This window comes from Aegilops tauschii, chromosome 3 (assembly GCF_002575655.3).
Source record: "Aegilops tauschii subsp. strangulata cultivar AL8/78 chromosome 3, Aet v6.0, whole genome shotgun sequence".
Taxonomy (NCBI): Eukaryota; Viridiplantae; Streptophyta; class Magnoliopsida; order Poales; family Poaceae; genus Aegilops; species Aegilops tauschii.
In genome coordinates, this window is record NC_053037.3 from 553700219 (window position 1) to 553727507 (window position 27289).

Below are 27289 nucleotides of genomic sequence, written 5' to 3' on the forward strand. Positions count from 1 at the left end.
TTCGGAGATACCTGTAGTGCACCTTTATAGCCACCCAGTTACGTCGTGACGTTTGGTACACCCAAAGCATTCCTACGGTATCCGGGAGTTGCACAATCTCATGGTCTAAGGAAATGATACTTGACATTAGAAAAGCTCTGAGCAAACGAACTACACGATCTTGTGCTAGGCTTAGGTTTGGGTCTTGTCCATCACATCATTCTCCTAATGATGTGATCCCGTTATCAACGACATCCAATGTCCATGGTCAGGAAACCGTAACCATCTATTGATCAACGAGCTAGTCAACTAGAGGCTTACTAGGGACATGGTGTTGTCTATGTATCCACACATGTATCTGAGTTTCCTATCAATACAATTCTAGCATGGATAATAAACGATTATCATGAACAAGGAAATATAATAATAACCTATTTATTATTGCCTCTAGGGCATATTTCCAACAGTCTCCCACTTGCACTAGAGTCAATAATCTAGTCCACATCACCATGTGATTAACACTCATAGGTCACATCACCATGTGACCAACATCCAAAGAGTTTACTAGAGTCAACAATCTAGTTGACATCACTATGTGATTACCACTCAATGAGTTCTGGTTTGATCATGTTATGCTTGTGAGAGAGGTTATTAGTCAACGGGTCTGAACCTTTCAGATCCATGTGTGCTTTACGAATATCTATGTCATCTTGCGGATGCTACCACGCGCTACTTGGAGCCATTTCAAATAACTGCTCTACTATACGAATCCGGTTTACTACTCAGAGCCATCCGGATTAGTGTCAAAGTTCGCATCGACGTAACCCTTTATGACGAACTCCTTTTCACCTCCATAATCGAGAAAATTCCTTAGTCCACTAGATACTAAGGATAAGTTCGACCGCTGTCATGTGATCCATTCCCGGATCACTATTGTACCCCTTGACCAACTCATGGCAAGGCACACTTCATGTGCGGTACACAGCATAGCATACTGTAGAGCCCACGTCTAAAGCATAGGGGACGACCTTCGTCCTTTCTCTCTCTTCTGCTGTGGTCAGGTCTTGAGTCTTACTCAATACTCACACCTTGTAACACAGCCAAGAACTCCTTCTTTGCTGATCTATTTTGAACTGTTTCAAAATCATGTCAAGGTGTGCGTTCTTTGAAAGTATCATCAGGCGTCTATAGATCTTGATGCCCAATATGTAAGCAGCTTTATCCAGGTCTTCCTTTGAAAAACTCCTTTCAAACAACCCTTTATGCTTTCCAGAAATTTTACATCATTTCAGATCAACAATATGTCATTCACATATACTTATCAGAAATGTTGTAGCGCTCCCACTCACTTTATTGTAAATACAAGTTTCTAAAAAACTTTGTATAAACCCAAAAACTTTGATCACTCCATCAAAGCGTATATTCTGACTCCGAGATGCTTGCTCTAATCCATGGAAGGATCGCTGGAGCTAGCATACCTTTTAGCATCCTTAGGATCGACAAAACCTTTCTGATTGTATCACATACAACCTTTCCTTACGAAAACTGGTAAGGAAACTTGTTTTGACATCCATCTGCCAGATTTCATAAATGCAGCTAATGCTAACATGATTCCGACGGACTTAAGCATCGCTACGGATGAGAAAATCTCATCGTAGTCAACTCCTTGAACTTGTGGAAATACTCTTAGCCACAAGTCGAGCTTCATAGATGGTAACATTACCGTCCACGTCCTTCTTCTTCTTAAAGATCCATTTATCTCGGATTTCATGGCTTCTAACCATTTGTCGGAATATGGGCCCACCATCGCTTCTCCATAGCTCGTAGGTTCAGTATTGTCCAACAACATGATATCCCAGACAGGATCACATACCACTCTGAAGTAGCATGCATCCTCGTCGTCCTACGAGGTTTGGTGGTGACTTGATCCGAAGTTTCATGATCACTATCATTAGCTTCCACTTCAATTGGTATAGGTGCCACAGGAACAACTTCCTGTGCCCTGCTACACACTAGTTGAAGTGACGGTTCAATAACCTTATCAAGGCTCCACCATCCTCCCACTCAATTCTTTCGAGAGAAACTTTTCCTCGAGAAAGGACTCGTTTCTAGAAGCAATTACTTTTGCTTCCAGATCTGAAATAGGAGGTATACCCAACTGTTTTGGGTATTCTATGAAGATGCATTTATCCGCTTTGGGTTCGAGCTTATTAGCCTGAAACTTTTTCACATAAGCGTCGCAGCCCCAAACTTTTAAGAAACGACAACTTAGGTTTCTCTAAACGGTGTCATCTCAACGGAATTGCGTGGTGCCCCTTTTAAAGTGAATGCGGTTGTCTCTAATGCCTAACTCATAAACGATAGTGGTAATTTGATAAGAAACATCATGGTATGCACCATATCCAATAGGGTGCAGTTATGATGTTCGGACACACCATCACACTGTGGTGTTCCAGGCGGTATTAATTGTGAAACACTTTCCACAATGTCTTAATTGTGTGCCAAACTCGTAACTCAGATACTCATCTCTATGATCATATCACAGACATTTTATCCTCTTGTCACGACGATCTTCAACTTCACTCTGAAATTACTTGAACCTTTCAATAATTCAGACTTGTGTTTCATCAAGTAAATACACTCAGCATCTACTCAAATCATCTGTGAAGTTAGAACTTAACGATATCCACTGCATGCCTCAGCACTCATTGGACTGCACACATCAAAATGTATTACATCCAACAAGTTGCTCTCTTGTTCCATCTTACTGAAAACGAGGCCTTTCAGTCATCTTGCCCATGTGGTATGATTTGCATGTCTCAAGTGATTCAAAATCAAGTGAGTCCAAACGATCCATCTGCATGGAGTTTCTTCACGCATATATACCAACAGACATGGTTCGCATGTCTCAATCTTTTCAAAAACGACTGAGTCCAAAGATCCATCTACATGGAGCTTCTTCATGCGTTCTATACCAATATGACTCAAATGGCAGTGCCAAAAGTATGTGGAACTATCATTACTATTTTATATCTTTTGGCACGAACATGTGTATCACTACGATCGAGATTCATTTTAGGTGCAAGACCATTGAAGGTATTATTCAAATAAATAGAGTAACCATTATTCTCCTTAAATGAATAACCGTATTGCGATAAACATAATCCAATCATGTTTATGCTCAACGCAAACACCAATCTCAATGGTAGAGGGAGCATGCGATGCTTGATCACATCAACCTTGGAAACACTTCCAACACACATCGTCATCTCACCTTTAGCTAGTCTCCGTTTATTCCGCAGCTTTTATTTCGAGTTACTAACACTTAGCAACCGAACCGGTATCTAATACCCTGGTGCTGCTAGGAGTACTAGTAAAGTACACATTCATATAACGTATATCCAATATACTTCTGTCGACCTTGCCTGCCTTCTCATCTACCAAGTATCTAGGGTAGTACTGCTTCAGTGACCGTTCCCCTCATTACAGAAGCACTTAGTCTCGGGTTTGGGTTCAACCTTGGGATTCTTCACTAGAGCAGCAAACGATTTGTTGTTTCATGAAGTATCCCTTTTGCCCTTGCCCTTCTAGAAACTAGTGGTTTTACTAACCATCAACAATTGATGCTCCTTCTTGATTTCTACTTTCGCGGTGTCAAACATCGCGAGTTGCTCAAGGATCATCATGTCCATCCTTGATATGTTATAGTTCATCATGAAGCTCTAATAGCTTGGTGACAGTGACTATGGAGAACCATCACTATCTCATCTGGAAGATTAACTCCCACTCGATTCAAGTGATTGTAGTACTCAGACAATCTGAGCACATGCTCAACGATTGAGCTTTTCTCCCTTAGTTTGCAGGCTTAAGAAACTTGTCAGAGGTCTCATACCTCTTGACGTGGGCACTAGTCCGAAATCCCAATTTCAGTCTTCGGAACATCTCACATGTTCTGTGACGTTTCAAAAACGTCTTTGGTGCCACAATTCTAAACCGTTAGCATTACGCACTGAACTATCACGTAGTCATCAAAACGTGTATGTCAGATGTTTCGTAACATCTACAGACGACGCTGAGGCCAGCACACCGAGCGGTGCATTAAGGACATAAGCCTTCTGTGCAGCAATGAGGACAATCCTCAGTTTACGGACCCAGCCCGCATAATTGCTACTACCAACTTTCAACTAAATTTTCTCTAGGAACATATCTTAACCAGTAGAACTAAAGCGCAATGACATAATTTGTAAAGACCTTTTGACTATGTTCATGATAATGAAGCTCATCTGATTATGAACTCCCACTCAGATAGACATCCCTCTAGTCATCTAAGTGATACATGATCCGAGTCAAACTAGGCCGTGTCCGATCATCACGTGAGACGGACTAGTCATCATCGGTGAACATCTCCATGTTGATCGTATCTACTATACGACTCATGTTCGATCTTTCGATCTCTTGTGTTCCGAGGCCATGTCTGTACATGCTAGGCTCGTCAAGTCAACCTAAGTGTTTTGCATGTGTTCCGAGGCCATGTCTGTACATGCTAGGCTCGTCAACACCCGTTGTATTCGAACGTCAGAATCTATCACACCCGATCATCACGTGGTGCTTCGAAACAACGAACCTTCGCAACGGTGCACAGTTAGGGGGAACACGTCTCTTGAAATTTTAGTGAGGGATCATCTTACTTACTACCGTCGTTCTAAGAAAATAAGATGCAAAACATGATAAACATCACATGCAATCAAATAGTGACATGATATGGCCAATATCATTTTGCTCCTTTGATCTCCATCTTCAGGGCACCATGATCATCTTTGTCACCGGCATGACACCATGATCTCAATCATCATGATCTCCATCATTGTGTCTTCATGAAGTTGTCACGCCAACGATTACTTCTACTTCTATGGCTAACGCGCTTAGCAATAAAGTAAAGTAATTTACATGGCGTTATTCAATGACACGCAGGTCATACAAAAAATAAAGACAACTCCTATGGCTCCTGCCGGTTGTCATACTCATCGACATGCAAGTCGTGATTCCTATTACAAGAATATGATCAATCTCATACATCACATATATCATTCATCACATCTTCTGGCCATATCACATCACATAGCACATGCTGCAAAAACAAGTTAGACGTCCTCTAATTGTTGTTGCAAGTTTTTACGTGGCTTGTATAGGTTTCTAGCAAGAACGTTTCTTACCTACGTAAAACCACAACGTGATATGCCAATTTCTATTTACCCTTCATAAGAACCCTTTTCATCGAATCCGTTCCGACTAAAGTGGGAGAGACAGACACCCGCTAGCCACCTTATGCAACTAGTGCATGTCAGTCGGTGGAACCTGTCTCACGTAAGCGTACGTGTAAGGTCGGTCCGGGCCGCTTCATCCCACAATGCCGCCGAAACAAGATAAGACTAGTAGCGGCAAGAAGAATTGGCAAAATCGACGCCCACAACTACTTTGTGTTCTACTCGTGCATAGAAACTACGCATAGACCTTGCTCATGATGCCACTGTTGGGGAACGTAGCAGAAATTCAAAATTTTGTACGCATCACCAATATCAATCTATGGAGTACTCTAGCAACGAGGGGAAGGGGAGTGGATCTACATACCCTTGTAGATCGCGATGCGGAAGCGTTGCAAGAACGCGGATGAGGGAGTCGTACTCGTAGCGATTCAGATCGCGGTTGATTCCGATCTGAGCACCGAAGAACGGTGCCTCCGCGTTCAACACACGTGCAGCCCGGTGACGTCTCCCACGCCTTGATCCAGCAAGGAGAGAGGGAGAGGTTGGGGAAGACTCCATCCAGCAGCAGCATGACAGCGTGGTGGTGGTGGAGGAGTGTGGCAATCCCGCAGGGCTTCGCCAAGCACCGCGGGAGAGGAGGAGGGAGAGGGGTAGGGCTGCGCCGAAAGAGAGACGTTCTCGTGTCTTGGGCAGCCCAAAACCTCAACTATATATAGGGGGGGGCTGCGCCCCCTCTAGGGTTTCCACCCCAAGGGCTGGCGGCCAGCCCTAGATCCCATCTAGGGGGGCGGCCAAGGGGAGGAGAGGGGGGGCGCCACCAGGGTGGGCCTTAAGGCCCATCTGGACCTAGGGTTTGCCCCCTCCCACTCTCCCATGCGCCTTGGGCTTTGGTGGGGGGGCGCACCAGCCCACCTGGGGCTGGTCCCCTCCCACACTTGGCCCACGCAGCCTTCTGGGGCTGGTGGCCCCACCTGGTGGACCCCCGGGACCCTCCCAATGGTCCCGGTACATTACCGATAACACCCGAAACCTTTCCGGTGACCAAAACAAGACTTCCCATATATAAATCTTTACCTCCGGACCATTCCGGAACTCCTCGTGACGTCCGGGATCTCATCCGGGACTCCGAACAACATTCGGTAACCACGTACATACTTTCCCTATAACCCTAGCGTCATCGAACCTTAAGTGTGTAGACCCTACGGGTTCGGGAACCATGCAGACATGACCGAGACGTTCTCCGGTCAATAACCAACAGCGGGATCTGGATACCCATGTTGGCTCCCACATGTTCCACGATGATCTCATCAGATGAACCACGATGTCGGGGATTCAATCAATCCCGTATACAATTCCCTTTGTCTATCGGTATGTTACTTGCCCGAGATTCGATCGTCGGTATCCCTATACCTTGTTCAATCTCGTTACCGGCAAGTCTCTTTACTCGTTCCGTAACTCACATCATCCCGTGATCAACTCCTTGGTCACATTGTGCACATTATGATGATGTCCTACCGAGTGGGCCCAGAGATACCTCTCCGTTTACACGGAGTGACAAATCCCAGTCTCGATTCGTACCAACCCAACAGACACTTTCGGAGATACCTGTAGTGCACCTTTATAGCCACCCAGTTACGTCGTGACGTTTGGTACACCCAAAGCATTCCTACGGTATCCGGGAGTTGCACAATCTCATGGTCTAAGGAAATGATACTTGACATTAGAAAAGCTCTGAGCAAACGAACTACACGATCTTGTGCTAGGCTTAGGTTTGGGTCTGGTACATCACATCATTCTCCTAATGATGTGATCCCATTATCAACGACATCCAATGTCCATGGTCAGGAAACCGTAACCATCTATTGATCAACGAGCTAGTCAACTAGAGGCTTACTAGGGACATGGTGTTGTCTATGTATCCACACATGTATCTGAGTTTCCTATCAATACAATTCTAGCATGGATAATAAACGATTATCATGAACAAAGAAATATAATAATAACCTATTTATTATTGCCTCTAGGGCATATTTCCAACACTAAAGCCTTCGAAGACTTTGGAATTGTCAGCTTCCATGACCACAACACAATGACACTTGCCAAAGACAACAACCATATCAAGATCGCAAAGCATTGAGACAGACATGAGGTTGTATCCTAAGGACTCGACAAGCATGACTTTTTCCATGTGCCGATCCTTTGAGATAGCAATCTTACCTAGACCCAATACCTGACTTTTGCCTTTGTCAGCGAAGATGATATGCTTCAGATGCGAAGGTGATAAGGGAGCATCCATCAATAGGATCTTGTCACCAGTCATGTGATTTGTACATCCACTATCGAGGACCCACTCATTGGCTTTCGGTTGATCATCCTGCAGATGAATTAGTGCAACTTATGAACTCATATACTTCATCAGTGAAGAATATGACATCAATTCATCAGATCAATTTCATCAAGCAATAGAACAGTTAAAACAGTATGAGGACGTGAGAAATGAAAGTTCATTTCTTCAGTTAAAACGGTAAAATGGTTTATAAACCATAGAGAAGTCGGAATACAGTAGGTTTAACACCCATATAAACAAAGAATGAGTTCATTACAGTACCTTGAAGTGGTGTTTTGTTTTCTTTCGCTAACGGAGCTCACGAGATTTTCTGTTAAGTTTTGTGTTGTGAAGTTTTCAAGTTTTGGTAAAATATTTGATGGATTATGGAACGAGGAGTGGCAAGAGTCTAAGCTTAGGGATGCCCATGGCACCCCAAGATAATCTAAGGACACCAAAAAGCCAAAGCTTGGGGATGCCCCGGAAGGCATCCCCTCTTTCGTCTACTTCCATCGGTAACTTTACTTGGAGCTATATTTTTATTCACCACATGATATATGTTTTGCTTGGGGTGTCTTGTATTATTTGAGTCTTTATTTGTTAGTTTGCCACAATCATCTGTGTTGTACACACCTTTTGAGAGAGACACACTTGATTCAGAATTTATTGGAATACTCTATGCGCTTCACTTATATCTTTTGAGCTATATAGTTTTTGCTCTAGTACTTCACTTATATCTTTTAGAGCACGGCGGTGGTTTTGTTTTATAGAAACTATTATTCTCTCATGCTTCACTTATATTATTTTGAGAGTCTTAAAATGCATGGTAATTTGCTTTAATTGGGAAATTAATCCTAATATGTTAGGTATTCAAGACTAGTAAAAACTTTCTTATGAGTGTGTTGAATACTAAGAGAAGTTTGATGCTTTGATGATTGTTTTGAGATATGGAGGTAGTGATATTAAAGTTGTGCTAGTTGAGTAGTTGTGAAATTGAGAAATACTTGTGTTGAAGATTGCAAGTCCCGTAGCATGCACGTATGGTAAACGTTATGTAACAAATTTGAAACATGAGGTGTTCTTTGATTGTCTTCCCTATGAGTGGCGGTCGGGGACGAGCGATGGTCTTTTCCTACCAATCTATTCCCCTAGGAGCATGCGCGTAGTGCTTGGTTTTTGATGACTTGTAGATTTTTGCAATAAGTATGTGAGTTCTTTATGGCTAATGTTGAGTCCATGGATTATACGCACTCTTACCCATCCATCATTGCTAGCCTCTTCGGTACCGTGCATTGCCCTTTCTCACATTGAGAGTTGGTGCAAACTTCTCCGGTGCATCCAAACCCCATGATATGATACGCTCTATCACACATAAACCTCCTTATATCTTCCTCAAAACAGCCACCATACCTACCTATTATGGCATTTCCATAGCCATTCCGAGATATATTGCCATGCAACTTTCCACCGTTCCGTTTATCATGACACATTCATCATTATCATATTGCTTTGCATGATCATGTAGTTGACATCGTATTTGTGGCAAAGCCACCGTTCATAATTTTTCATACATGTCACTCTTGATTCATTGCCTATCCCGGTATACCGCCGGAGGCATTCATATAGAGTCATACTTCGTTCTAGGATCGAGTTGTAATCCTTGAGTTGTCAATAAATAGAAGTGTGATGATCATCATTCATAGAGCATTGTCCCAATAAAAAAAGAGAAAGGCCGAAAAGAAGAGAATAAAAAGGGAGAATGCTACTATTCTTTTTTCCACACTTTTGCTTCAAAGTAGCACCATGATCTTCATGATAGAGAGTCTCTTGTTTTGTCACTTTCATATACTAGTGGGAATTTTTCATTATAGAACTTGGCTTGTATATTCCAACAATGGGCTTCCTCAAATGCCCTAGGTCTTCGTGAGCAAGCAAGTTGGATGCACACCCACTTAGTTTCTTTTGTTGAGCTTTCATGCATTTATAGCTCTAGTGCATCCGTTGCATGGCAATCCCTACTCCTTGTATTAACATCAATCGATGGGCATCTCCATAGCCCGTTGATTAGCCTCGGTGATGTGAGACTTTCTCCTTTTTGTCTTCTCCACAGAACCCCCATCATTATATTTTATTCCACCCATAGTGCTATGTCCATGGCTCACGCTCATGTATTGCGTGAAGGTTGAAAAAGTTTGAGATTACTAAAGTATGAAACAATTGCTTGGCTTGTCATCGGGGTTGTGCATGATGAGAGCATTCTTGTGTGACGAAAATGGAGCATGACTAAACTACATGATTTTGTAGGGATGAACTTTCTTTGGCCATGTTATTTTGAGAAGACATAATTCCTTAGTTAGTATGCTTGAAGTATTATTACTTTTATGTCAATATTAGACTTTTAACTTGAATCTTTCGGATCTAAGTATTCATACCACAATTAAGAGGGTTACATTAAAAAAATTATGCCAAGTAGCATTCCGCATAAAAAATTCTGTTTTTATCATTTACCGACTCGAGGACGAGCAGGAATTAAGCTTGGTGATGCTTGATACGTCTCCAACGTATCTATAATTTTTGATTGCTTCATGCTATATTATATTCTGTTTTGGATGATTAATGGGCTTTGTTATACACTTTTATATTATGTTTGGGACTAACCTATTAACCGGAGGCCCAGCCCAAATTGTTGTTTTTTGCCTATTTCAGAGTTTCGCAGAAAAAAAATATCAAATGGAGTCCAAACGGAATGAAACCTTCGGGAACGTGATTTTCGGGACAAACGTGATCCAGAGGACTTGGACCCTACGTCAAGAAAGCAACCAGGAGGGCACGAGGTAGGGGGCGCGCCTGCCCCCCCGGGCGCGCCCTCCACCCTCGTGGGTCCCATGTTGCTCCACCGACGTACTTCTTCCTCCTATATATACCTACGTACCCCCAAACCAACAGAAGCATCCACGAAAACCTAATTCCACCGCCGCAACCTTCTGTACCCGTGAGATCCCATCTTGGGGCCTTTTCCGGCGTCCTGCCGGAGGGGGCATTGATCACGGAGGGCTTCTACATAAACACCATATCCTCTCCGATGATGTGTGAGTAGTTTACCTCAGACCTTCGGGTCCATAGTTATTAGCTAGATGGCTTCTTCTCTCTCTTTGGATCTCAATACAAAGTTCTCCACGATTCTCGTGGAGATCTATTTGATGTAACTCTTCTTTTGCGGTGTGTTTGTTGAGACCAATGAATTGTGGGTTTATGATCAAGTTTATCTATGAACAATATTTGAATCTTCTCTAAATTCTTTTATGTATGATTGGTTATTTTTGCAAGTCTCTTCGAATTATCAGTTTGGTTTGGCCTACTAGATTGATCTTTCTTGCAATTGGAGAAGTGCTTAGCTTTGGGTTCAATCTTGCGGTGTCCTTTCCCAGTGACAGCAGGGGCAGCAAGGCACGTATTGTATTGTTGCCATCGAGGATAACAAGATGGGGTTTATATCATATTGCATGAGTTTATCCCTCTACATCATGTCATCTTGCTTAAAGCGTTACTCTGTTCTTTTGAACTTAATACTCTAGATCCATGCTGGATAGCCGTCGATGTGTGGAGTAATAGTAGTAGATGCAGGCAGGAGTCGGTCTACTTGTCACGGACGTGATGCCTATATACATGATCATACCTAGATATTCTCATAACTATGCTCAATTCTATCAATTGCTCAACAGTAATTTGTTCACCCACCGTAATACTTATGCTCTCGAGAGAAGCCACTAGTGAAACCTATGCCCCCCCGGGTCTATTTTACATCATATTAATCTTCCAACACTTTGCTATTTTTATTGCCTTTTATTTTACTTTGCATCTTTATTATAAAAATACTAAAAATATTATCTTATCATATCTATCAGATCTCACTTTCGTAAGTGACCGTGAAGGGATTGACAACCCCTTTATTGCGTTGGTTGCGAGGTTTTTATTTGTTTGTGTAGGTGCGAGGGACTCCTGCGTGGCCTCCTACTGGATTGATACCTTGGTTCTCAAAAACTGAGGGAAATACTTACGCTGCTTTACTGCATCACCCTTTCCTCTTCAAGGGAAACCAATGCAGTACTCAAGAGGTAGCAGGGCGCGGCGCGTCGCCGGAGATGGGAGGCGGCGGAGCACGACGGTGGAGGTAGAGGCGTCCCTGCGTTGTGGCTGGGGCAGGCCGATCAGGTGATGCGATTGGGCTGAAGAAAGGTGGCTGGTGGCCGAATCTGGCACCCCCCGGTGGTCCTCCCCCTGTTTGACCTCGTCGTCGGCCTTTTGGTGTTGCAGGTAGTGGGCGGCGGCGGGAGGAGTCAGTGAGAGGGGGGAGAGGAGGTGGAGGAGGAAAAGGGGGAAGAAGAAGAAAAAAAAAGATGAAAGGAGATGGGAGGCTGACAGCTACGTCCATCTTCCACCTCAGCATACTGTCCATGTAGGAATGCGAAATCAGCCTGACATGTGGGGTCAACCAGTCAGTTTTACTGCTAGACACGGCTTACTTTCGAATCGGCGTGATTTGTTAGTCACTTGACGCAAAAGTGGCGGTCTTATATGATTTTTGGCAAAAGTGGTGGTTTTGACATACCCTAGCCACAAATATGATGGTTTTGAAATCATCACGTGGATCCTTGTGTTCAAAGAAAAATATGCCAAATAAACCGGCGTGGTTACGATTAGGAGGAGGTGCACATGGATTAATTGTGTCCTTACCTTTCTCCATGACTGTATATGCAACATCTTCGTAATCACTCTCAACATATTAAGCACTTTATTGGCAAAGAAAACAAGAACAAATTCGTCAAACACCGAAGCGTCACGTGTGACGCCAAGCGAGTCGTCAACCTTCTTCCGGCGAGTAAGATCTTGCCTACACTTGCAACGAGTTGGCTCTTCCGTGCAAGCATGCTGCGCACGCCAACGGCGACGCTGACGCACATAATCATAGACTCGTGGCTCTAGCAGCTTCTCTACCACCAACTGGTCAGCCTAATTTCTGCCTGTATAAATTAACAACAAGGACGACGAAGATATTATTATCTTCAACTGCAAATAGTTTAATCGCGAGAGGAAGAGATCGGTCGAAATCGATGGCCGGCGAAGGAGACGACGTCAAGCTGCTGGGCACGGTGGTGAGCCCGTTCGCGGTCCGCGTACGCATGGCGCTGCACCTCAAGGGCGTGAGCTACGAGGACCTGGAGCAGGACGTGTTCGACAAGGGCGACCTCCTCCTCGCCTCCAACCCGGTGCGCAAGAAGGTCCCCGTGCTCCTCCACGCCGGCAGGCCCGTCTCCGAGTCGCTCGCCATCGTCGAGTACGTCGACGAGGTCTGGGCCGGCGCGGCCTCGCTCCTCCCCGCCGACCCCCACGGCCGCGCCGTCGCGCGCTTCTGGGCAGCCTACGTCGACGACAAGGTGGTCACCGCGATGTTAGGCATCCTGCGCGCGACCACCGAGGAGGAGCGGGCGGAGAGGCTCGACGCCGCGCTCGCGGCGGTCAGGCCCATGGAGGACGCCTTTGCCGAGTGCTCTGGCGGCAAGGCCTTCTTCGCGGGCGACTCCGTCGGGTACCTCGACCTCGCGCTCGGGTGCCACCTCTTCTGGTTCGAGGCGCTGCGCGAGATGTTCGGCGTGATGATCATCGATGCCGGCAGGACTCCGCGCCTGGCCGCCTGGGCTGGAAGGTTCGCGGAGACGGAGACGGCCAAGAAGGCGGCGTCGCCCATTAAGAGCATAGTGGAATACGCCGGGAAGCTGCGGGCTATCTGGGCTGCTATTGCCGCGGCTGCCAAGTAATTAAGTGGCTGGGAAGAGCTTGATTCGGCCGGACTCGAATTGGATCTCCTTTAACAGTTTAACTAGTCTAAATATATGTAGATTTCATTTTTTCTGCGGACAGAGTACGCAATAAAATGAGTAAATTGCAAGAAACCACCGCATTAAAGGCTAGGTTAGCAGAAAACACTACTATATATTTTTTTTGCAGAAAACATCATGTCTATCGTAATCTTTTTGCAAATAACACTGATCGGCGGATTAGAGTCGTTTGAGCGTGTTTATGAGAGATGGGGCTCACTCGTCAGGAGCTGACTTGGCAAAAAATGCCATATAGGCGTGTTGACTCTTCCTCCTCTCCCCCCCCCCCCCCCCCCTCTTTTTAGCATTACATCGAACAAGTTGTGTGCACACGCTTGGGTATTCCTCCGGTGCGACCTCTCAGCCGCAGCTGCCGCGGCGACCCGGGCAACAGCGAGTGCACGGCATGCGTGCGGGATGCCTCGCTGCGCAGCTCAACCAGGTGTGCGTCGGGGCTTGGAGGCGCGTCGGCCGCGCCCCGCCGTGGCCACCGTGCTCGACCTCTTCGTCCTCGACCCCGCGCAGGCAGGCGACAGCGCCGCCGCGTATGGGTTGTACCAGCGCCGTGGCAACCTGGCCAACGGCGAGTGCGCGGCGTGCGTGCGAGACGCCATGGCGCAGCTCAACCATGCGTACGTCGGGGCGCCCTGGCGTAGCTCAACCAGGTGTGTCCTGTACATGGCATCGCTGCAGCTGGAGGGGTGCTAGTGCGCTACGACAGCACCAACTTCATGGGCCAGCCGCCCAGCCCGACACCGCCATGGTGTATACGGCAAGTGCAGCACCTGCACCAGCGGCGACGCCGACTTCCTCAAGGGCCGGGACGCCGTGCTGGGCGGCCTGCAGGCAGTGGCCAACGGGTACAAGGTGAGCAGCTCCGACAGCGTGCAGGGGGTCTCAAAGTGCCTGGGCGACCTGGCCGCGGCCGACTGCACGGCGTGCCTGGCGCAGGCGGTCGGGCGGCTCAAGGGCACCTGCAGCGCGGCGCTGGCCGCGGACATGCACCTGGTGCAGTGCTACGTCAGGTACTGGGCCAGCGGCTACCGCCCCAACGACCACAGCGCCTCCAAGCCCCGTCGCAATTTTTGCTGGCGATGGCGACCAGCGGTGTAGAGTGTCGTGGATGGGACGGCGGAGGCAGCCGACGCGGTGCGCTTGGGGAAGTGCCGCATGACGGGGAGGAGGCGCCATGAGAGGGACAGCGGCTGGAAGGTCGCGACCGTGTGCTGTGCTGCCTCCCGCCGCCGTCGGCGGTAGCTGCGGCAAAGAGGAGGTGGCACCGGAGGAATGCCGAGGCGTGTGCACACAACTTGTTCGACATAATGCTAAAGAAAGGGGAGAGAGAGAGGAGGAAGAGTCAAAACGCCTATGTGGCATTTTTTGCCAAGTCAGCTCCTGACGAGTGAGCCCCCCATCTGTTATAAACACGCTCAAACGATCCTAATCCGTCAATCAGTGTTACTTTCAAAAAGATTACGCTAGACATGGTGTTTTCTGCCCAAAAAATGTATAGTAGTGTTTTCTGCTAACCTAGCCTTCAATGTGATGTTTTCTTGCAATTTACTCCAATAAAATGGTCATTTATTTTGATAAAGTTGTGGCTGAGCAACCCACTTATCTTGTTCATCGGTGCAGTACAACATTATATGATATCAGAACAAATGGAGAAAGTTTCAAATATACAGTCTTTTTTTGCGGGAAAATAATAAAATAATTAAGAGCCTTTAAAGCGAAAGTAACATAAACCCACAAGTTCAAGCGATTTGGACTAATACGGCAACTTCAGAGCTAGCAGTGAAAGAATAATCCAATTTTTTTTTGGTTAAGCGTTGATGAGAAATCTCACAAACTAGGCCCACGTACCATTGACAAGATAGTGACTCAAACTAAAATTTGGCTTAAGCCGATCGTTGAGCTCAGCTAGCCCGGGCTCCTCCGTCCCGAGTTACTTGTCGGCTTGTCGCATAAATGAAATCTATTTGTGCGACAAGTAATTCGGGACGAGGAAATATTATTTTCCGTCAACACTCACCTCTTTTCGTCTCTTGATTCCTCTTGATCTGATCGATCCAACAAAGAGGTGGCAGCCATAGTTGGTGACTTCGTCAGTGATGCGTCATAGGAGTGGTGGTGTCGGGGACGAGCACACACTCTCCCATCCCCCTTTCCGGGTGAATATCTGGTGCTACGGGAGCACCTCTCTCAGTTTTCAAAACGCACATATAAATGTTTAAAAAAATTCCCAAAAAAATTGTGGATGTTAGCATCACATGAATGTACAATCCCTAAAAATTTCAAATCAAAATTCGAAATGCACATTGAGAAACAAAAAAGACAAATCCAGCATGAATATTTTGCAGAAAATGCCCCAAACATTCCAAAAATGGCACTTTGATCCACATCCCATGATGCTGTCCATTGGATCTCATATCGACGGCCAAGAACGCGCGGGAGCACCTAATGTGAGGTGCTCCCGTAGCACTGGATATCCCCCCCCCCCCCCCTTCCCCCAATAAAAAATTTAAGCCATTTCCTTCTTATTGTGCGCGGTTGGTGCTCACTTCACGTTGCCGTCAACATCAATTTGCTCTGCCGAGCCTAAACACCTCGTGAAGCCGAGCCATCTTGCCTGATGTCTTAAATTACTTGGCATAATAGGAGTGCCACCACTACCCCCCCCCCCCCCCCCCCCCCCCCTCCAAATCGGTTCGAAAGGCATATACCATCCATTCAATACATTGTTTAGTGTGCATAAGTTTCAAAATAAAACTTTTTGGTTCGACTCTTATTATGTAACGTTTCTACGCTGGCGCGGTGTAAAACCGGGGCAGAGAAAAAGACAACGTACTCCATGCATGAACTTTTTCTCTTCGAGCAGTCTACGCGCTGGAGGTCTTCTCAAATGTAATTACTACCCCAGTCTAAAAAAAAAGCCTACAAAGTGTCTTATATTCGAGACGAATGCAGTACCTTTCATCCATTTTTAATGATTTATTACGCTTGAAAAATTAATATTCCAACATTAAACTATCCTCAATGCACTGCCTGAAAGCTTCATGGATTGCGAGGCAATTATAATTCATCAATTTGATGGATCAAAATATAATGAGAAAATAGGGGGATACACCACTCAGCTTTAGGAATTATCAACCTACTCAGTTCTTCAAATACACCACCCCGGCACGGACTTCTCCGAGGAGCACCAACACCAGCCTGTTTCTCGACTCAGGCGCTGGTGACCAACCTGTACGACGCGGACGAGCAGTGTCGCTCAGGCGCTGGTGACCAACCTGTACGACGCGGACGAGCAGATCGACACGGCGCTGAGGAAGATCAAGCCGCTCCGCGTACTCGGCTGTCAGCAGCTTCAGTTAACACTTAATACCGGCTGAATTTAAGAATTTTTTTAATTAATTTGGTTGGGGTGCGCCAGCCCAGGCAGCAGTGCAGGGCGACACCTGAGGCAGCCCAGGCAGCAGTGCAACGCACAGGGCGACACCTGAGGGCCCCAGTGGCAAGCCACTGTGGTGGATCCTCCCCACAAAAAATAAATTTAATATCGTTGTGGACACATGGCCCACATATCAGATATTAAACTGATAAGAACAGATACTACACTTGATCTTAGCCAAAAGGCCGAGAAAAGTATGCTTTGAACCGCTGGCCACCACTCCTCTTTATAGCCTCGCAGCGCCTCGCCTACCCTTCGCCAAGCGATGTGGGACTAAACGAGTCGCAGCAACCGGGGTGAACTGGCTCCGTGGCTCAGCAATCCCCTCGCATGGGCCTGAAGCGGGCATTTCTTTCCTCGAGACACACAACAGGTGGGCCTTCATCCCCGTCTCGCTCGACACCCGTGGGTCAAGGCTTCTCAAGAAAAAAAAGACACCAGTGGTCATGGGTCCCGGTGGCAGTCGGTAAAGTATGTTTCATTTTTTACTTTTACCAGCTGATGAAAACTCATGGGAAAATCGCTGTGAAAAGAACAAGACTGAAGCTGGATTGTACTGCGGCCGGGCCGAGGCAGCATCGTTAGGAGCTTTCGATAGGTTAATTTTTTTCTGATGATTTCCGAGCTGCTTATCTTATCTAGCAATCTTGTTGCGTCCGCACAAGAAGAACAAGAGAGGATTAGCATCGGTTTTTACCATGATGATGATGGCTTCCATCCTTCATATTACCAGCAGCAGTCAGCGGAGCAGCCCAGGTGGTTAGAGTTTAATCCCCACACGGCACACGCCACGCACACGGCAGAGGAGCTCAGATGGCCAGCGGCGGCTCGTCGGACGCGGAGGCGGAGCTGCGGCGGGGCTTCAAGGCCCTGGCCGTGACGCGGCCGGACCCGGCGGCCGCGGTCTACGAGGTGCGCCTCAGCCGCCCCGCGCAGCGCAACGCGCTCAGCCCGGACTCCTTCGCGGAGATCCCGCGCGCCATGGCGCTGCTCGACCGCGTCCCCGCCGCGCGCGCCGTCGTGCTCTCCGCCGCGGGGCCCCACTTCTGCGCGGGCATCGAGCTCGGCGGGCCCGGGAACCCGCTCACCGCGCCCTTCAGCCGGGGCGCCGACCCCGCGGCCGCGGCCGAGGGGCTCCGCCGCGCGATCCTCGGCATGCAGGCCGCGCTCACCGCCGTCGAGCTGTGCCGGAAGCCCGTCATCGCGGCCGTGCACGGCGCCTGCGTCGGCGGCGGGGTCGACCTCGTCGCCGCCTGCGACATACGCTACTGCTCCAAGGACGCCACGTTCGTGCTCAAGGAGGTGGACATGGCCATCGTCGCCGACCTCGGCGCGCTGCAGCGCCTGCCGCGGATCGTCGGCTACGGGAACGCCGCAGACCTCGCGCTCACCGGCCGCAGGATCACCGCCGCGGAGGCCAAGGAGATGGGGCTCGTCAGCAGGGTGTTCGATTCCAAGCAGGAGCTGGATGCCGGTGTTGCGAAGATCGCCAAAGGTATAATTTCTCTCTGTTGTTCTTTCTTTTTAGTGTTGTTGCCTCTGTTCTGTATTCTGCTAAAATGTTTAACATGAATTGTGCAATTCAAAGTTCAAACTAATAAGGGATGTTGCCTGTAATTTCACAACCTACAAAAGAGTCATTGTTTGCAGAACTTAAGATTCCATTACATCATTATGTAGTTCTTGTTGGTAAGAAAAAGAACAAGGGTGTCTCTCTTGGGTATCTGTAGTATATGCTGTCGATAAATCTTATCTGTACTCTAGCAGTTTATCTAGCTAGAATTGGTAACATCCATTTGGCTGGATAATCTTTGATTTTATGTTAGTCAGAGCCCGTTCGTTCTGAAAAAAGAGAGGTTAAATTTCTTGTTAGTAACATTCACAGCATCCATGAATTGTGTCTTTAGATACAGTTGGTGACCTGCTGGTATTTTTAGTATAGTATCTAGTTCAGCTTAAACTTTAGCACAGGCTTTCTAGAATTCCAACTCTCCCAGCTTTCATAAAGATCCATATATAATCTCATTCCCTTGTTTTTGTGCATTTGCTCTAGTGTGCTTAGTGTCCTATAAGTGCAGGGTTAAATGTTTCTCTTACTACATTAAGCAGCAAAATCCACCACTCTCATGATTGGCTGCAGAGGCTCTGTGCTCCATTTCCCAACATCATGAAAAGTGAACTGTAAAGCTAGGGTCATGTAGTTAGTGGTGTTAGTCTGAAGTCAGATGCACTTAAATCAATCCAACGAATCATTGTATAATGGTTGAAAGGGTTCACAATTCACTAGTGTCACTCCTCTGTGTAGTCAGAAGTAAGTTGTATCTGTTCATCCAATTTGTAAGTAGATGCACATATGTAGGTCTGACTGTTCCATGTTCATAGGGTGTTACCATAATTCAGATTCATGCACAAGACGTCCCTGCGCAAACCAGTTTCTTGTTAACCATGCCTACCACCTTTTCTCCATCAACTATGTAATTCAACAAGCCACAACCAATGATGGACTAAGAGACATTTTTTTTTCATTGTTTCAGAAATATCAGAGAAGTCGGCAAACGCAGTGATGGGAACGAAGGCAGTTCTACTGAGAAGCAGAGATATCACGGTAGAGCAGGGCCTGGAGCATGTAGCGACTTGGAACTCTGGAATGCTGAGATCTAATGACCTGATGGAGGCCATCAAAGCTTTCATGGAGAAGCGGAAGCCTGTTTTCTCTAAGCTCTGATGATCTTCATCATGGGCGAAAATTTATATGTGAACCCTAGCCACCTGAGAATGAAAGTGAGATGGTAGAATGTAGACAAGAAATAGTACAATCTATGAATTTGGAAAACAAGTGCTCTTGTTATCTGTATCTTGTATGCATATCATATCATATATAAAAGGGAATAAAACTAGGAATTTCCTTAGCACTACTGATGACCTTCACAATAAGAGTGTGATTGACCTGATTTGAGGCGCTGTGGAAAGTTCACGAGCTTATTATATCTGGGCTTTTTTTTAGGATAACCACGCATATATTCATAGAACAACAACGTTACAACCAATCCATGTGGAAACAACGAGAGCACGAGAGAAAACAACCGTGCTAAAACTGTGCAGAAAACACCTCCAGCAAGAAATAGCCACAAAGTATCTGGGTTGGGTGAACAAGACAAATGAGAAACTGAAGGTCTCGTAGCTTGACTTGTACAAGTTGAATTTCAGTCCTGGAGAGGTGAGTTTGGTACTCTGATTTTCTCGCGGTACCAACCCCCTTTGGTTACCATGTCTATAGCTCTTATGTGTTTCAAGTTTGCCAAATTTAGCTTACAGCATTTTCAAGTCCGATTATCATTTAAACCAAAAATTAGTACCTCGCTTATCTAATCGATCTGCTGAAATTTTGCATGTGGCTTAACAAGGTCACATACAAAGTTTTAACCCATTCGGACTCGTTTAAACAGGGTAATTTGGGTGACTCCCAGATACTCCCTCTGTAAAAAAAATAGTAGAGGTAGTACCACGTCATGCCTGGCCAAATTTGCACAAAGATATTGATCAGAATTTCATACTAAGGGCACTATTTGCCAAGAATTCATGTTTCTCCTCATTCTTGTCAAATAAGTGCCCACAGTATGGAAATCTCACCAATAGCCTACAGAACAGATACTGCTCTTGATTCCTTTTGCCGGTGGCCACCCTGCTCCATGTCTAGGCAACGACTGATCCCCTCGCATGGGCCGCACACATCCTGCGGCGGGCCCTTCTTTGCTCGAGACACAATTGGGCCTTCGTCCCGTCTCGCTCCACACCAGTAGTCGGTTATTACCTAAAAAAAAAACGGTACCGGCAGTCAGTAAAGTAGGAGGATGTTTCATTTTACTTTTAGCTGCCTTATTTATTTTACTTTCATTGCCAGCTGAAAACTCATGGGAAAATCGTTGTAAGGGAAACAAGATTGAAGCTGCATTATACACGAACGGGTCGAGGCAGCATCTAGAGCTCACTGTGTGCATTCTAAAACCGAAGCAAAATACCATGTCGCAAATAAACTTAACCGAAATACCATATCAAAATAAACCGAACCGAACCAAATTTACAGTTTTTATAGCTAGCATTTTTGGTATGGTATGAACTTTCCGTGTCGTTCTAATTTTGGTTTTTATGGTGGATAACTAAAAACGAGCGGTTAACTGAATAAACCGTAGTACAAAAATATGTATATTTCTTGAGATGGACAACCATACAAGTAGTCATTTTTTGATACAACAGCTAGATTCCTTATTAAGCACATCTTTTTTTAGGGTGTGGCTAGGTTTCAGTCAACTCGGAGTGATATAACATGTAAGAAAGAAAAAAGAAAAACTAAAAAAATCACACGGATCTTCACGTAAGATCTCATGAACATAACATTGACCAAGACTTGGTTAAGTCTCGGTTGAATGAGGTTTACCAATCCCATTTTTTGTAACGTTGTCATATTGCTCTTCAAAAGATTGCTAAGCACGTCCATAACCATCTAATCCATGCTGGCATATATACTTGTACATAGTTTATATTATTTGAATTAAAAAATGTCTTTTGAGTCATAAATTTGTAAATTATTATGTGTCATTTTCAAATTCGCGTCAACTTTGGTTTTTATGGTACATACCGAAACCATACAAAAATAATTTGGTATATACCGAAACCAGACCATATTTAAATTTCATATCATATTTATCAAAATATTAATACCGTACAAACCAAAAATTTGTATAAACTGAGTCATGTAAACCGAATGCACGGAGTAGTTAGAGCATCTCCAATAGATGGTGTAGATATAAAAATAACCGAAATATGCATCACTTAGGCTCAAAAACGTGTCTCCAACAAGTGATGTAGATGGAAAAATACTCGAATTTACATCGGACTGAAATGCATCACCAAGTGATGCAAATACATTACTTGGCATCTGTAGATGTAAAATGACCACCGCCAAAAGCGAAAGTTCCCGCCGCCTGCCCTCCCTTCCTCCACCCCCTGCCCGCCGGCCACTGCCAGGCCCCATGGTCGACTCCACCAACCCTACCGCTAGTCTGACGCACCTCGCCATTGTCGCCGGCGGCGCTACAAACTTCCCCGTTGCTGCTTCCGCATCCATGATGCCCCCATCCCGTCGCGCCCGATTTACTCCATCACAACCTGTCGCGGGAGCACGCATGCGCCGATGAAGAAGCAACCCACGGCCAAATCCTGTGGTGGCGGTGCGCAACCCCGCCGTGGCGGCGAAGAAGAAGAAGGCGGTCGCGGCTGCTTCGGCCACTTCGATGCCGCCGCAGGCCACGACAACTACCCCCGGAGATGGCACGTCCTCCCCGCCGCCATCGCAAGCCACGCCGCCATCGAGGAAAACCTGCCCGCGACCACCGCCTCCAACATGTTCGACGAAATGTCACAAAGGTAAAAAAAAAATCCTTTTTTATCTGTTCTTTTCTCATGTCCCATATGAATAAAAATGTGAGATTGTGTGTACGTGCATCTGTAGTCTTGATGATGAGGCATTCATGCGCATGACAAATGTTGCAAATGAAGATTGTTTCTCTCAACAGTATGCATCACAAGAAATATGATACTCAACTTGATGGTGATAATCTCGACATGGAGGAGGAGGTCTTCGTTGCCAAAGGAAGAACCACAAATTATTCGAACGCTGAAGATGTGTTGATTTGTATCGTGTGGAAGCGGATCTTTTTTGATGTATCCGTAGGGAGTGACCAATCCGTGTCCACCTATTAGGACACATCAAAGAATTATTTGATGAGCACAACATTAGTGGGCACTAGCGATCGAGGGATTCCATTCGTCAACGACGGGGCACCATCAAGGGCAAATGGCAAAAGTGGGCAGCTTGCTCGGCCAATTTTGATCGCATGACCCCTAGTGGTTGCGATGATAGTGACATGGTAATTGCTTGCTACTTTTGTGTGTTTTTCTACATTTGCCCAAGTATGCATATGTTCGTAAAATGATGATGCTATTTTTGTTGTTTTGTTGTAGAAAATGATTGCCCAAGGTTTGCTCCGAGAAAGAAACAAGAACGGGGAGAAGAACAAAAAAATGGAAACCCCTTCATTTTCCATCATCGCTACTGAAAGGATCGATATGGTTGACTAGAGGGGGGTGAATAGGCAACTAACTTTTTTTAGCTTTTCTTAACAAATTAGGTTTAGCAACAAATAGGTTGTCTAGAAGTGCAACTAGGTGAGCAACCTATATGATGCAAACAACAACAACAAGTGCAAGCAAGAGATACAACGCAATAATAGCATGCACAAAGTAAAAGGGAAGAGATAACCACAAGTGGAGCCGGTGGAGACGAGGATGTGTTACCGAAGTTCCTTCCCTTTGGGGGAAGTATGTCTCCGTTGGAGCGCTGTGGAGGCACAATGCTCCCCAAGAAGCCACTAGGGCCATCGTATTCTCCTCACGCCCTCACACAATGCGAGATGTCGTGATTCCACTAGTGGTGCCCTTGAAGGCGACAACCGGACCTTTACAAACAAGGTTGGGGCTCTCTCCACGACTCAATTGGAAGCTCCCAACATAACCACGAAGCTTCACCACAATGGATTGTGGCTCCGAGGATACCTCTTCCATCTAGGATGTCAAACACCCAAGAGTAACAAGTTGATGATGATGTAGAAGCCGAGGAACAGAAATCGGTTTGGTGGAAGTGTAGATCGGGGGAACCTCCTCCTATCCTCAAAGTATTGTGAAGTTTGGGTGGTTGAGGAGGGAGATCTCAAGCTTTTGGTGATTTGGGAATGGAGGAGCAAAGCTTGGGCAAAGGTTAGGTTGGGAGGAAGAAGAAGGGGGGTATAAATACTCCCACGGAATATTTGTCCGTTGAGCAGCCGCCGCTCCGGGTACCCGGACTAAAGGGGTCCGGGCGTCTGAACAAAACAGAGGAAAACCGAGGAGTCCGGGCACCCGGGGGGTCAAGACCCCGGGCACCCGGAGTGGACAGGGGAGGCGCAAGGACCGGGACCGGGCACCCGGGGGCCGCAAGCCCCGGGCACCCGGAGCAACCAGAGAAGGGGGCGAAGGGGCGTCAGGGAGGTGCCGGGCACCCGGGGGTCCCAAAACCCGGGCACCCGCACCGGACAGGGAGAGCGAGGAGGTGCTGGGCAAGGGGCCGGGCACCCGGGGGCCCTAGACCCCAGGCACCCGCACCGAGCAGGGAGGGAGAGGAGGCAGCGGGCAAGGGGCCGGGCACCCGGGGGCCCGAGACCCCGGGCACCCGCACCGAGCAGGGAGGGCGAGGAGGCGACGGGCAAGGGTCCGGGCACTCGGGGGCCCCAGACCCTGGGCACCTGCACCGCATAGAGAGGGCGACGGAGGCGCCGGGCAAGGGGCTGGGCACCCAGGGGCCCCAGACCCCGAGCACCCGCACCGAGCAGAGAGGGCGAGGTGGAGGAGGGAAAGGGGCCGGGCACCCGGGGCTCTAGACCCCGGGCACCCACACCGATCAGGGAGGGGCAAGAGGAGGTGGATAAGAGAGGGAGGCGACCCCTGCAAATGGAGAAACTTCCGATAAAGCCCGAAACGGGTGAAATAGAAGGAAGAGAGAAATTTGAGTTCCCCAACTCCGAGATCATAGCAACCCCTCTTGATAGTACGGTTGTTCCTAAGACTCAAAAAGAAAGCAAAAAACTTCTCGAGCCGACAACGAACACCGTCTTTTCCCTTTTTGGTCTTGATAGGGTTTCCGACGTCCGTCGACGCACAAGAGGCAATAATGTCCTGAAATAAACTTGACAACCGACATTAGTCCTCGCAAATCATATTATTATCAATCATCAAAATGTAATTGAGTGACAATTTGCACTTTCAATCTCCCCCTTTTTGGTGAATTGATGACAATATGATTCGCACATGACAACCATTAAAGAAGGAGATATAACTCAATGCCATGCGACACTGTTGATATAGAAGGCTCCCCCTTGACATGTGTATATTTTAAAATATGCTATGAATCCGTATCACATCATAAAGACACCCCCCTACATCAATAGCCAAGTGCAACCTAATAAATGTAACCAAGATGAATAAGTTGCACAAACTAGTTAGAGATTAAAAGAAATTAAAAGACACGGGGCTAAAGATCACAATACCAGAGTACTCACAACCAAAGATCGAAAAAGACACATAAAAGTATTACAAGCCCATGGAAGATCAAAGAAAACACAAGGGCTTGCAATCTCTCCAAGCACATGGAGAATCCTAATAGAGCGCTTCTCCCCTTTTGGCATCGAGACACCAAAAAGGGAAAAGGCGATGCTACCGAAACACCCTAAACGTGAGGAGGGGCACTGGCGGCGTCATCATCTTCATCCTCAGGAATGTAGGCAAGGCAAGGGTTGGAGTAGGCCGTGGCAGCACTGTCAGTGTCCTCAGGCCCCCTAGGCTCGGTCACCCCAGACTCATGGTCTCTGGCAGCCTTCAACTGTCGCATCTAACTCTTGTGGAAGTTGGTCTCCACCACTTGACGCATTGCGGTGGACTGGCACATCTTGAACAAGTTGTTGAACCCACGAAACAACATGTTCTTCTCCTTATAAAAAGAAGGCGAAGATGCAATAGTGTGAGCAAGAGCAGTGGGATCCTCTGAAGCAGCACCTCGTGAGGAGGAACCACTAACCTCAATAGCCCGAGCAGCAACAGAAATCTTCGCATGCCTGGGCTCCTTGCCCACCAAGGGTAATAGATCCTCATGAACTGGTGGCTTGTAGTTGACGTGCCTCTTGCACAAAGAGATGGGAAACTTGTGCAGGAGTCGGTCTTTGTCACGGATCTTCATCTCAATGAGAGCCTGAATGAATGGAGGAAACACACAGGACTTCTTATCAAACACACACGACTTCATCTCCTCATACATGAAATCGAGAACATCAACTTGAAGGAAATATGCCCTAGAGGCAATAATAAAGTTGTTATTTATATTTCCTTATATCATGATAAATGTTTATTATTCATGCTAGAATTGTATTAACCGGAAAGTTAGTACATGTGTGAATACATAGACAAAACAAAGTGTCCCTAGTATGCCTCTACTTGACTAGCTCGTTAATCAAAGATGGTTAAGTTTCCTGATCATAAACATGTGTTGTCATTTGATGAACGGGATCACATCATTAGAGAATGATGTGATGGAAAAGACCCATCCGTTAGCTTAGCATAATGATCGTTAAGTTTTATTGCTATTGCTTTCTTCATGACTTATACATATTCCTCTGACTATGAGATTAAGCAACTCCCGAATACCAGAGGAACACCTTGTGTGCTATCAAACATCACAACGTAAGTGGGTGATTATAAAGATGCTCTACAGGTGTCTTCGAAGGTGTTTGTTTGGTTGGCATAGATCAAGATTAGGATTTGTCACTCCGAGTATCAAAGAGGTATCTCTGGGCCCTCTCGGTAATGCACATCACTATAAGCCTTGCAAGCAATGTGACTAATGAGTTAGTTGTGGGATGATGCATTACGGAACAAGTAAAGAGACTTGCCGGTAACAAGATTTAACTAGTTATGATGATACCGATGATCGAATCTCGGGCAAGTAACATACCGATGACAAAGGAAATACCGTATATTGTTATTGCGGTTTGACCGATAAAGATCTTCGTAGAATATGTAGGAACCAATATGAGCATCCAGGTTCCACTATTGTTTATTGACCGGAGATGTGTCTCGGTCATGTCTACATAGTTCTCGAACCCGTAGGGTCTGCACGCTTAACGTTTGATGGCGATTTGTATTATGAGTTATGTGTTTTGGTGACCAAAGTTTGTTCGGAGTCCCGGATGAGATCACGGACATGACGAGGAGTCTCGAAATGATCGAGAGGTAAAGATTCATATATTGGAAGGTAGTATTCGGACATCGGAATGGTTTCGAGTGGTTCAGATATTTTACCGGAGTACCGAGGGGTTACGGGAACCCCCCCGGGGAAGTATTGGGCCTACATGGGCCTAAGAGAGAGAGATGAAAGCCTACGGGAGGGTGGCGCGCGCCCCCCTCCTAGGGAGTCCAAATAGGACAAGGAGGAGGGGGCGTGGCCCCCCTTTCCTCTCCCTCTCCTTCTCCTTCTCCTTCCTTTTCCCTCCGGTGAAGAAAGGAAAAGAGGGGGGCCGAATCCTACTAGGAGTAGGAGTCCTAGGAGTCCTAGTAGGACTCCCCCCTTGGCGCGCCCCCTCCTGGCCGGCTGCCTCCTCCTCCCCTCCTTTATATACGGGGGCGGGGGGCACCCCAAAGGCACATCAATTGTTCTCTTAGCCGTGTGCGGTGCCCCCCTCCATAGTTTACTCCTCCGGTCATAGCATCGTAGTGCTTAGGTGAAGCCCTGCGCGGATCACATCACCATCAC

General features: G+C 46.7%; 2 protein-coding genes, 1 non-coding gene and 1 pseudogene across 3 annotated transcripts; 3 read left to right on the top strand and 1 right to left on the bottom strand.

The window, feature by feature from the left end:
- The first annotated feature begins 12236 nt into the window (after positions 1 to 12236).
- LOC109770000 (probable glutathione S-transferase GSTU6) lies at positions 12237 to 13596 on the top strand. Its single transcript, XM_020328703.4, has one exon. The coding sequence runs from the start codon at positions 12681 to 12683 to the stop codon at positions 13383 to 13385; it is 705 nt and encodes a 234-aa protein (XP_020184292.1). The 5' UTR covers positions 12237 to 12680; the 3' UTR covers positions 13386 to 13596.
- A 266-nt stretch (positions 13597 to 13862) lies between these two features.
- On the top strand, positions 13863 to 15068 carry LOC109769999 (plasmodesmata-located protein 8-like; annotated as a pseudogene).
- A 1830-nt stretch (positions 15069 to 16898) lies between these two features.
- LOC120962276 (U2 spliceosomal RNA) lies at positions 16899 to 17094 on the bottom strand. Its single transcript, XR_005753116.1, has one exon. It is a non-coding gene; the product is annotated as a U2 spliceosomal RNA (small nuclear RNA).
- Positions 17095 to 17161: 67 nt separating this feature from the next.
- On the top strand, positions 17162 to 19811 carry LOC109769988 (delta(3,5)-Delta(2,4)-dienoyl-CoA isomerase, peroxisomal). Its single transcript, XM_073511056.1, has 3 exons — positions 17162 to 17494; positions 17630 to 18391; positions 19431 to 19811. Exons 2-3 carry the CDS (start codon positions 17710 to 17712, stop codon positions 19619 to 19621), a joined length of 873 nt encoding a protein of 290 aa, XP_073367157.1. The 5' UTR covers positions 17162 to 17494; positions 17630 to 17709; the 3' UTR covers positions 19622 to 19811.
- Positions 19812 to 27289: the final 7478 nt, after the last annotated feature.